Source organism: Lithobates pipiens, unplaced genomic scaffold (genome assembly GCF_037356315.1).
Source record: "Lithobates pipiens isolate NorthernLeopardFrog02 unplaced genomic scaffold, aLitPip1_a1.2 Scaffold_30, whole genome shotgun sequence".
NCBI lineage: Eukaryota > Metazoa > Chordata > Amphibia > Anura > Ranidae > Lithobates > Lithobates pipiens.
The window spans coordinates 84,402,491-84,415,102 of NW_027507791.1; the positions used below are offsets into that span (position 1 = coordinate 84,402,491).

At 39.3% G+C, this 12,612-nt stretch overlaps 1 protein-coding gene across 1 annotated transcript in view; it reads left to right on the forward strand.

The window, feature by feature from the left end:
* The window catches only part of TYRO3 (TYRO3 protein tyrosine kinase), a 312,942-nt gene extending 305,905 nt beyond the window's left edge, over positions 1 to 7,037 (forward strand). Inside the window, exon 19 of the mRNA XM_077464521.1 lies at positions 5,587 to 7,037. Within this exon, the coding sequence (XP_077320647.1) occupies positions 5,587 to 5,986 (400 nt within the window). The 3' untranslated portion in view covers positions 5,987 to 7,037. The remainder of the gene's footprint in view (positions 1 to 5,586) is intronic.
* The last annotated feature ends 5,575 nt before the right edge of the window (positions 7,038 to 12,612 follow it).

Here is a 12,612-nt window from a genome sequence, read left to right on the forward strand (position 1 = left end):
TGAGTGCTGTGGGCACTGGGGAGCTACAGTTCATTGAGGGAACCATGAATGTCAACTTGTACGGTAACATACTGAAGCAGAGCATGATCCCCTTTGCAGACTGGGCCGCAGGGCAGTATTCCAACATAACGACCCCAAACACACCTCCAAGACAACCACTGCCTTGCTAAAGAAACTGACGGTAAAGGTGATGGACTGGTCAAGCATATCTCCAGACCTAAACCCTATTGAGCATCTGTGGGGCATCCTCATATGGAAGGTGGAGGAGCGCAAGGTCTCTAACATCCACCAGATCCATGATGTTATCATGGAGGAGTGGAAGAGGACTTCAGTGGTAAGCTGTGAAGCTCTGGTCAACTCCATGCCCAAGAGGATTAAGGCAGTGCTGGAAAATAATGGTAGCCACACAAAATATTGACACTTTGGGCCCAATTTGGACATTTTCACTTAGGGGTGATCGGGTAAATGGAATCGCCATTTATTTATCAAACATTTAGTTATAATGATCAAAACATGTATTCTGATTAAGCAGAGATTCTGGGATTTCCCTATCAGGGGTGTACTCACTTTTGTTGCCAGCAGTTTAGACATTAATGGCTATGTGTTTAATTATTTTGAGGGGGCAGAAAATGTACACTGTTATACAAGCTGTACATTCACTACTTTACATTGTAGCAAAGTGTCATTTCTTCAGTGTTGTCACATGAAAAGATATAATAAAATATTTACAAAAATGTAAGGTGAGATACTGTACATCTTGAATTTGGTATTTCTCATAAAATAGTTCTAAAAGGCACATGTGTGATCTGGACCTTAGTCGAACAGTTATTTCTAGTGATCTTGCTTTTCTAGATGATGCCTAAAACCCTTTAAAAGTTACATCATCAGCATGCACAAAATCATATTCAGATTTCGCCCACCTCTCCATAGGAGTCAGAAGTGTTAATAGTAATAATGGCTTTTTAAGAACATTTTTAATCCCATGCAGGCCTGACATTGGGAAGTGGGTGGAAGTCTATTATGTGGCAGACATGGAAAGCTAAGAAGTTAAAGGTGCATTGTTCCCACAATGTAAAGTGCTCACCAGTGAACAAACACCTTCAGCTTGATTTTTTTTCTGCCAAACAGTAAATATGGTATTCTTAATGATAATTAGGCATTAATGCCAATTTTTGAATCACCTGTGTGCCAATAATTAAATATACAGGTGGGCAGAAAAGTTCATATGGTTTACTAGCTCTTATAATAACAATAGAGAAAGAGGTGATGCAACAGGCAAAGTTAAAAGTTAAAACTGGGAATACAACGCCACCTTGTGGCAGATAAAAAATGATTATTTACTTTTGCTGAGAGATCAATGTTGGCGACGAATCGAAAATCGGCATACAGCATTCCAAAAGTGCAAACGCTGCTTTGTGCAAAACCCACATTGAAACAGCGGTCAGTTGGCTGCTTCTGGTTAAAGCTTACCTTTTACATTTAGAACCTATTCTTTCCTTTTGATTCCTTCTTTCCTTCTGATCCTATAGGCCAGGGGAAAAATGATTTGTCTGTTAGGGGTGAACAGATGCATAAAATAACCTATTTATTTGCCTTTACGGACTCTGACACTTTGACAGCCCTGGAGAAATAAGTAGGCACCAGAACTGTCACGTAAGAGAGGGGGAATGAGTAACATGCTCACCCATGCACCAAAGTGGCTAGGAGTCCACTTCACTCCTGGAGGCCAAACAAGATGGCGTAGTAGCAAGGAAATGCGAGTACATGCTGCTGGGGAGAAATGGAGTTGATTTACCCTTTTACTTTGCATTACATGAGCAAGGGAAAGGGTGTCATTTATTTTTTTTGTTTAGAAAAGTTAAACAGTTTTGCATAGACCTCAAGGTGCCTATTATGGCATACCAGCAGACCTTTACTAACTTTTATCTGACTTCTGTGTGGCACTTAAAAAGACATCCAATTTTTCTACCTTGTTTTCTAGCATGTCTTTTGTATAGCAGGTATACAGCATGGATATTGTTAGTCTTGTTTCATGAATATTGGATTAGTTATAAAAAAAATATATGTAAAGTGTATGCAAACCCTAACAAGAATTGTTTTTTTTAGAGTGGGGAAAATACAAAATCTGCAGGGGATCAAAAAAAAATTTAAGTTTGAAAACATCATTTTTTTATCATAGGTGTATTTTAAATGATAAAGACAGAATATCAACCAAACATGCAGACAAAAAAACATGATGTTTGAAAAATATTGAGTTGCAGTTCAGTGAGTAAAATAAGTATTTGATCCCCAACCAACCAACAATAATTCTGGCTCCCACAGGCTGGCTACAGTATGTGCTCATGTGGTACATGAATTAGTCCTGTCAATTTAAAAAGGTGCGCCTAATGACAACTTATTATGTGTATAAAAGACACTTGTCCACAGAATCTTTCTTCGATTCAAACCTCACCATCATGGGCAAGACAAAAGAGATGTCAAAGGATGTCAGGGACAAGATTGTAGACCTACACAAGGCTGGAATGGGCTACAAGACCATCAGCAAGAAGTATGGTGAGGAGCAGACGACTGTTGGAGCAATTATTCGTAAATGGAAGAAATACAAAATAACACTCAATTGCCCTTGGTCTGGAGCTCCATGCAAGATTTTGCCTCATGGGGTTAGGATGATCATGAGAAAAGTGAGGGATCAGCCCTGAACTACACAGGAGGGGCTTGTAAATGATCTCAAGGCAGTTGGGAGCACAGTCACCAAATAAACCACTGACAATTTAATACACCGCCATGGATTGAAATCCTGCAGTCATACCAATGAACATCTAAATGATTTAGGGAAGGATTTGGAGAAAAGTGTTGTGGTCAGATGAGACCAACATTGAGCTCTTTGACATTAACTCCACTTTCCGTGTTTGGAGGAAGAAAAATTCTGACTATGACCCTAAGAACACCATGCCCACAGGCAAGCACAGAGGTGGAAACATTATGCTTTGGGCCTGTTTCTCTGCTAATGGTACAGGCCAACTTTGCTGCATTGAGAGGCCAATGGACGGAGCCATGTATTGTAAAATCTTGGATGAGAACCACCTTCCCTCAGCCAGAACACTGAAGATGAGTTGTGGATGGGTCTTCCAGCAATGACAATGACCCAAAACATACTGCCGAGACAACAAAGGAGTGGCTCAAAAAGAAGCACATTCAGGTCATGGAGTGGCCTAGCCAGTCTCCAGACCTTAATCTTATAGAAAATTTATGGAGGGAGCTGAAACTTCGAGTTGCAAAGTGACAGCCAAGAAACCTTAAGGATTTAGAGAAGATCTGTAAAGAGAAGAGTGGACCAAAATCCCTCCTGAGATGTGTGCAAACCTAGTAACCAACTACAAGAAACGTCTTACCTCTGTGCTTGCCAACAAGGGTTTCTCCACCAAGTACTAAGTCATGTTTTGCGTGAGGATCAAATACTCACTGAACTGCGAATCTATTTATAACATTTGTATCATGTGTTTTTTCAGGATTTTTGGTTGATATTCTATCTCTATCATTTAAAATAGACCTATGATAAAAATTATAGACCCTTAATTTCTTTGTAAGTGGGCAAACTTAGAAAATCTGCAGGGGACCAAATAAATATTTCCCTCACTGTATGTGTTCCCTTTTGTCCTGTCAAATATACCATTCAAAATATTTTTATATGTCTGTTCATTAACTGCAAAATATACAGTGCCTTGCGAAAGTATTCGGCCCCCTTGAACTTTTCAACCTTTTGCCACATTTCAGGCTTCAAACATAAAGATATAAAATTCTTATTTTTTGTGAAGAATCACCAACAAGTGGGACACAATTGTGAAGTGGAACGAAATCTATTGGATTTTTGAAACTTTTTTAACTAATAAAAAAATGAAAAGTGGGGCGTGCAAAATTATTTGGCCCCCTTGCGTTAATACTTTGTAGAGCCACCTTTTGCTGCGATTACAGCTGCAAGTCGCTTGGGGTATGTCTCTATCAGTTTTGCACATCGACAGACTGAAATTCTTGCCCATTCTTCCTTGCAAAACAGCTCGAGCTCAGTGAGGTTGGATGGAGAGCGTTTGTGAAGGTTTTCATCCAGAATGGTCCTGTATTTGGCTGCATCCATCTTCCCCTCAATTTTAACCATCTTCCCTGTCCCTGCTGAAGAAAAGCAGGTCCAAACCATGATGCTGCCACCACCATGTTTGACAGTGGGGATGGTGTGTTGAGGGTGATGAGCTGTGTTGCTTTTACGCCAAACATATCGTTTTGCATTGTGGGCAAAAAGTTCGATTTTGGTTTCATCTGACCAGAGCACCTTCTTCCACATGTTTGGTGTGTCTCCCAGGTGGCTTGTGGCAAACTTTAGACGAGGCTTTTTATGGATATCTTTGAGAAATGGCTTTCTTCTTGCCACTCTTCCATAAAGGCCAGATTTGTGCAGTGTACGACTGATTGTTGTCCTATGGACAGACTCTCCCACCTCAGCTGTAGTTCTCTGCAGTTCATCCAGAGTGATCATGGGCCTCTTGGCTGCATCTCTGATCAGTCTTCTCCTTGTCTGAGCTGAAAGTTTAGAGGGACGGCCAGGTCTTGGTAGATTTGCAGTGGCCTGATACTCCTTCCATTTCAAAATAATCGCTTGCACAGTGCTCCTTGGGATGTTTAAAGCTTGGGAAATCTTTTTGTATCCAAATCCGGCTTTAAACTTCTCCATAACAGTATTACGGACCTGCCTGGTGTGTTCCTTGGTCTTCATGATGCTCTCTGCGCTTTCAACAGAACCCTGAGACTATCACACAGCAGGTGCATTTATACAGAGACTTGATTACACACAGGTGGATTCTATTTATCACCATCAGTCATTTAGGACAACATTGGATCATTCAGAGATCCTTGCTGAACTGAAAGTAAAGGAACCAAATAATTTTGCACGCACCACTTTTCAGTTTTTTATTTGCTAAAAAAGTTTAAATTATCCAATAGATTTTGTTCCACTTCACAATTATGTCCCACTTGTTGGTGATTCTTCCAAAAAAATTAAAATGTTATATCTTTATGTTTGAAGCCTGAAATGTGGCAAAAGGTTGAAAAGTTCAAGGGGGCCAAATACTTCCGCAAGGCACTGTACATACCTTTTAATCCTGCCAGAAAGAGCTGAATGGATAGCTTCCTTTGCTCTTTGCCTCTCATTAGTTAGCATTGTTCCTAGTTCTCTCTGTGAACTGCAATATGTTACAGAAAAGAGAAGAGAGGAAGGTTTTGTTCTGTCCTTGGATAACAAAACTGCTCTTCAATAGATACAGTACGGTGAGAGAGCATTGGCACACTAGGACAGGAACTTTGTTTCTGGCAACATCACCAGGTAAAAAAAGGAAGACTAATCCTAGACATAAATACAGCCACCACACCTAGGAAATGGTAATCTGTGATATTCCACATTTTTGTTCTTGGGTTTAGATACGATTTTACAAATATAATGCAATAATAAGATTCCTGATCCTTCTCCTCATGCCTTTTCCTGATTGAATCAGATTATTTTTAATGTGACCAGAAATAAATCAATGTCTCTTATTACAGGTATGAAATGATGTGCCAGTGCTGGATCACTGAGCCCAAGAGGAGGCCCTGCTTTACAGACCTAAAAAGACGGCTAGAGACCATCTTGGGCCGCTTATCTATATTATCAGAGAGTCAAGATCCACTGTACGTAAATCTCGGGGAGACTTGTGGAGCCACTGCTGCAGACTCCATTTTTCACTCTGGTTTTGACAGCGATGACTGCTGCATGGACATTTCACAGACAGGCGGGGCTGCAGCAGTCTCTGGCGACTATCGCTATATTGTGAATCCTGGGTGCCTTAGAGACACAGACGAGCGGCCTCCGTCAGCACAAGCGCCGGAAGCCAGAAGCCTCCTTAATGAGGATGAGGACGATGAGGAAGAAATTCAAGAAGCTCATGTGGTCATTAACCTTTAGTAAAAAACTTCAAGCTTACAGCGGGATGTGATACCTTTAGCTGCATCCTTTAAAGCCATGTGTCTGTATAAGCTCAACCCACGATCCAGGTGGACATTGTTATGAATTCTAGGCATTAAAAATTGTTTATGGATCTGCATCAATAAAAATGTAAATTTTTTTTTTCAGCTGTAAAACTTTATATAAAATTGTATAGACAATGTAAGTATTGAAATGGGCTGTAAAACAGCCTTCGATAGATGAATTCCTAAAATGACTTTACTGTACATATTTTTTACACAACTAAAGCTCATCGATAACCAACTCTTCTTTCTCTCTGTTTGAATGGTATCACAGCCTCACCGCTGCATCAACTTGCTCAGCTAAAGCTTCCCTGTCTCTATGGAGCTACAAGATCAACTACCTAATGCAATATCTGAAGACTTATAAACTTTGGTTAAAACCCTGATTTATCTATAGGCATCCCATTTTCTTTTAATAGACTTTTCCAAAAAGGGAAATTAGAAAGAGAAGTGTGATGTCAGTACTGATGTGTTCAGTTGAAAATAATGTTGGCTAAATCACGCCTGTAGGTTCCTTGCTACCTTAGAAAAAACAGTTGGTTGCATGTGTCATATTTAATTCATATGTTTTTTTCCAGAAAGAGAACAATTGTTGTGCCATTATGCTTCCAGAACCAAAATAATATTTTTCTAGAATATATGACTTTGACCTTCTTTGCACCAGTCAGTTGTTCTGTTGAGAGGACCAGACCAGCCAGACGTACTTTAGGAGGCTATTTATAAATGTTTTCATACAAAAGTTGTGCAAATGCAAAATTCACACATTTTTATTGGATTCAGTTGTGTTAATGTTGTGTGAAAACATTTATAAAAAGACCCCTTCATGTTTGCGCATTGTAGATTATTGGAATTTGAAATCTGTGTTTGGGGATGAACTCTTTAGCGGCTGTCACTCAGGGTTAGACCAAGCACAACTAAAATACATTTTCACATAAGTGAGGTTCATTGTATCAATAGTTTTCTCTAAATAAAGAACATTAGTCCAGCGACCTAAGTTTCCTCGCTTAGATACTTGTTTGTCTTCCTTCCACTTATGGTATCTTATAAATAAAGTGCAAGAAAGGGCTAGACTGCCATGACCATGATGCAGCTGTCAGAAGCCATCTATTCTTGAAGTAAACGTGTCATTAAAAAAATATGGTGGCTGCCATTGTTGACCTCTCCTGAAAATCCAGGTAGTTTTCCATCATTCTAAACCTTCAGTACCTAGTGTTTATCCAGGAACATACAGATAATATTAAATGTCACTGTGCAACAAGCTAGCTTCACTCTGTAATTACCTCACAGCCAAAAAAAGACAAGTATATACATGTGTGCAGTGCTATACTGTAGCTCAAACTGCGGACCTTTGCTTGCCTTTATCTGGCCCTTGGGGCACTATTCCTCCCACTGATACACTATTCTGTCAACTGATATCATCAATTGGGCACCATTTCTCCCATTGATACCAACTGGGTGAGATTTCTGCCAATAATACCAATGATGGGGCACTATTCCTCCAACTAATATCAAATGTGGTGTTGTTCACCCCCACTGATGCCAGGAAGATTTCCACTCCCACTGGCCATAGTCTGGCCCCCCTAAAGTCTGAAGAACAATAAACTGGCCCTTTTTTTTTTTTTCAAAAGTACAGTGAAATAAATAGGGGGTGGTTTTCGGATTCCCCCTACTTAAATTCTAAATCTGTACTATCTTGTGTGTTCCTATAATTAGCTAGTCTATCAAAGTTCTGACTATTAATGGTGCTAATATAATGACAATATTGGCTACAAAAATAAACACAGTGCTCAAGGAAGCAAAGGTCTCATTTATTTACAAGGAAAGTACAATACTAACCTAGAAATCTAAAAGAATATTACAGAACATATAGAAAGTAAAGAGCAGAGATGATACATTATGCAAGCCCATCCTCCGTGTTCTGTATTTTAGCTGGGCTCAAGGAAAAAAGATGGTTCATTGTTGGCCCTCGCAGTCTTAAAGCATTCACAAACGCCAGTCATTCAGATGCCCTTTTTTCCCACCCTGTATAGTCCTCTGTCCAATGAGTGACAATCTGTAAACTATAAGGGGCTGTCCTTTCTAATCACGAGGAAATATGGTGTGAATATTTGTGTGTGAACCCTGAATATCCTCCAGGAAGTATGGCGCTGTCCTCCACCAGGTGGTGGTGTTACACTGCGAGCAAATACCTTGACCCAGGTCAGCATTCCAGTCTATATCTAGCCCCTTTGATATTGTTGAAGACCAGGAAATCAGTCCTTTTAATGTCTGTATTGCCAAGAGGTCTGATTTGACACTTTTTTTTTATTCCCATTCCCCACTCAAACTGGTAGAAACAGCCCCAAAAAGACTTGCAGCTGTAATTTCAGCGAAAGGTGGTTCTACAAAGTATGGAGGGGGGCTGAATACAAATGCATGCCGTTTTCACTTATTTATTTGTAAAAAATGTGGAAAACCATTTATCATTTTCCTTCCACTTTACAATTATGTGCCACTTTGTGTTGGTCTATCACAAAAAAAATCCAAATAAAATACATTTATGTTTTTGGTTGTAACATGCAAAAATGTAGAAAATTTCAAGGGGTGTGAATACTTTTTCAAGGCACTGTATGTGCAAATAGTGCCCTCTTCCACATGAATAAAGTGCCTTGTGCTTTTTTTCATATGATTTCCTTTCCAGTGCCACCAAATCACCCCGTGTATAATAAGGACGCGTCAAGTTGGAGTGCGCGGTGCGTAGACTCGCACACAGCTGGAACGCACAGCAATACTTTACTGTATGTAACCAGCTTCAGATTGACTTTTAATAAAAAAAAAAAACTGAACTTTTTACACTATGAGAGGCCCATCCGTCTGTTTTCTTTATAATTAACTACTCATGCCACGAGAATCCATTGCGGGAAAAGGATACTGGCTAACACCGAAAGTGATCATGGGTCTTTGGGAGACCACCAAATGGATCATGGGAGACCACCAAAGCGTTTTCTGACCCCTGTTCATTTATATGATAAAAGAGTCAACTATGTCTGGTGAGTAGGGACCCTCATATATGTGGTGATTTGGTGGCACTGGATAGGAAATCCTTATATGAAGAAAAGCACAAGGCACGTTATTCATGTGTAAGATGCCCTATTTGCATATATGTACTGGGACTGACTTTTGCTTTGAACATTTCATATTTAGATTTTGTGGCACTTAGATGTATATTTTGAATATGATTTGAGAGTTATTGATAGTTGCACATAGGAACCCATCTTGGGGCTCCTATATACAGTTCAGTAGTATTTGGTTAATTGCACTGATTATAGGTTCTTATATTGCAGACGCTATTTACACATAGGATTCTATGAGCCTATATTTGTAAGATAATACCTATCAAAGGTTTGGAATAGCAGCTGCATTAGATATTATTGGCGCAAGTGAATTTATTCATTTTTACTGTATATATATTAAACCTAATATTGTGATCTCAAATATTGTATGCAAAAAAATCTTTAAAAAAAAAAAATCAATGCATAAATTAGAAAAAGTGCAATCAAGTTCATGTGTCTGTAAATAATGTAAATAAAAAGTTCTGTGACCAAAAAAAAATGTAGCACATTCTTTGACATTTATATCTTCTCCTGGTAAAAAAGTGAACACCTTCCAACACCACCAAACCATTTGTGTACGTGAATCTGCTCACCTTTGTTTTAACCTTCAATTTATAAGAGGTCTAACCAGGCAAAATGGTAACAATGATGGCAATAACTACAGTTCCAGCTTTGTGGGTCACTATCTGATGAAGTCCCCTCCCAGGGTCATTAACGCATAAGGGTGGAGTCTACTGGTGTGATTTTATCATATGCAATAGTAGAGCCGCTGAGCAGCGGAATTGCTGGCAACAGTGTTTCTAATCTCTTCGGCTTTAATGTCCGCAGTCCATAAGGAAGCAGAGATGTTACTATTTCTGTGCCAGCTGTTTTCTCTGTCTTGTGTGAGTATATTGGATTATTTTATTTGATTAATAAGACTTTAAACAGAGAGCATTATGTATGGTCTTATTGCCTTGAGGGACACTGGAAATGGATTGAGGCTCTTGGATGACCCATGGGGCTGGAAGTGTAGATCATTATTCCCATCAGTGTTACCATTTTGCCTGGTTAGACCTCTTATAACTTGGAGGTCAATAAAAAGGGGGGCAGATTCACATACACAAACGGTGTGATGGTGTTGGAAGGAATTGCTCACTGATTCACCATAAAAAGATGTATATGAAAAAAAATGCACACATTTTTTTGGTTACTGAACTTTTGTATTCACATTATTTAACTACTTCAATACTGGGCACTTACACCCCCTTCCTGCCCAAACCAATATTCAGCTTTCATCACTGTCGCTGTTTAAATGACAGTTCCGTGGTCATGCTACACTGTACCCAAACAGAATTTTTATCATTTTGTTCCCACAAATGGAGCTTTCTTTTGGTGGTATTTGATCACCTCTGCGTTTTTTCTATTTTTTGCTAAACAATTTTGAAAAAAAAAGTTTTTCTTTTGTTTCTGTTATAAAATGTTGTAAATAAGTAAGTTTTCTCCTTCACTGGTGGGCACTGATAAGGCGGCACTGACAGGCGGCACTGATATATGGCATTGATAGGCATCACTGATGGCACTGGCAGGCATTGAGGATGGGCACTGATTGGCATTTCCCTGGTGGTCTAGGGTGGCATACCTGGTGGTCCAGTGTAGTGGCAATCCCTGGTGAACCTGGCGAAATCATGGTTGTCCTGGGTGGGCATCTGAGGGGGGCTGCGCTGATAAACAATTATTACAGACCCCCCCCCCGTCAGGAGAGCAGCCAATCGGCCCTCCTCTACTCGCGTCTGTCAGACGCGAGTGAGGAAAAGCCGATCAAAGGCTCTTCCTGTTTACATCGTTAACAGAGGCTCTTTACCGAGATCGGTGTAGCTGACATGCTACACCACCAATCACCGCGATGCACGCCCCCCACAGGCGTGCGAGAGTGGCCGTTCTGGGCGCTGTCATATGACGTCCACCCAGAACGAGAGCCACCCACCGTCATTTGACACATAAACACATGAACTTTATGTAATTTTATATTTACAGTTTTTTTGCACATTATACTTATTTGAGATCACAATATTAAATTTAATATATTAATTTATTATGTATAGCACTGCACAAATGTAAATGCTTACATACAGATAATAAATGAATGTTTATTTTGTATGCACAGAACAAATAGAGAAAAATCGCCACCGCACAACATACAAGACCAGCGTGTAATAAGTGATTGCAGCCTCAGCCTAACGCCATCCAGGCCACTCCCCAACATGTTTCCCCCCACCCACGGGGCTTAGACAACACGCTATTCTAGTAAAAAGTGTTCTATACCAGGGCCAAAAGACATGGTGCTCATTGCTATTGTGGTACCTTTTCTATTAATAAAAAAAAAAAAAAAAAAAAAAGTCTATATTTTTACAGTTGTATGGATCACTGCCTATGCTGCAGGTCAGCAGGGGACACAATTACAAGAAGTGATCAATGCTGACATTTGCACAATGGGGACTGCTGTCATGTGACAATGTGCATCGGTTTCATAAATTAAAGAAATGTTGCAATTTTGCAGAGAAATACCTGGCCATGTGTATACGTTGACTTAAAAAAATGATTTTGCCAGGCATTGTGGAAAAAATTAGAAAATGCTGACATCTCTATCTTCTTAAAACCCATAAAAAACATTTTATCTTTTGGTGACCAAATGCCATGGTCATGTGCTCTCTTCTGAAGGGGAACTTATCAGCCCTTCAGTGGATATCATATGCCTAGTATCTCAGCGTTGGTTATGTGACCAGCATTTAAGCAGAGTGATAAATTCAAGACTAAAAGAAAATAATTGAGGCCCCTCTTTAATTTAAATAATTTTATTTAAATAATCCAAATTATTACATATATTTTTTTAAATTTTGCTCTGTGGGAAGTAAAATGTGAGAATTTTGTTCATGTCAACTCTCGCTATAGTTTATTGGACTTGTATCCTGTAAGGAAAATACTTCAAGGGTTGAAACGCTTTTGTGCATTAATGCATGGTGTTTTAATGCATGTGCTATCTTAACATGTTATATGCATTACTGCAGTGTGGTTCTGTTCATTCATGTTGAATGGCACCTCCGTTTGCTCAGGCAACACAGCTCCATTTTATATTTGTTGCAGTGCACAACACATGGTAATATGCTGCTATGTGCGGTATTTGATAAAATGCTGCATGTCCATTTCTTTTGTCCATTCTTGTGCATTAGCAGCCCATTTAAAATAAATGCACTGCCTAACACAATGCACATTAACGCGAGACACAATGCACAAACATGGCAAAGTATTAATGGGCCCAAAAAGTATGTGTAGCCAAAGGTTTTTTTTTTTTTTCCCCCAAGATAGGGGTTTTAATCCTTCCTTTCCTTGTCAGGTTATTTTACTTTTAAATCATAAATAGTGCAGCGCTAATTAAAAACTAAAATACATAAAAATTATAAATGGATATTTATAAAATCTTCAGAGAGATAGT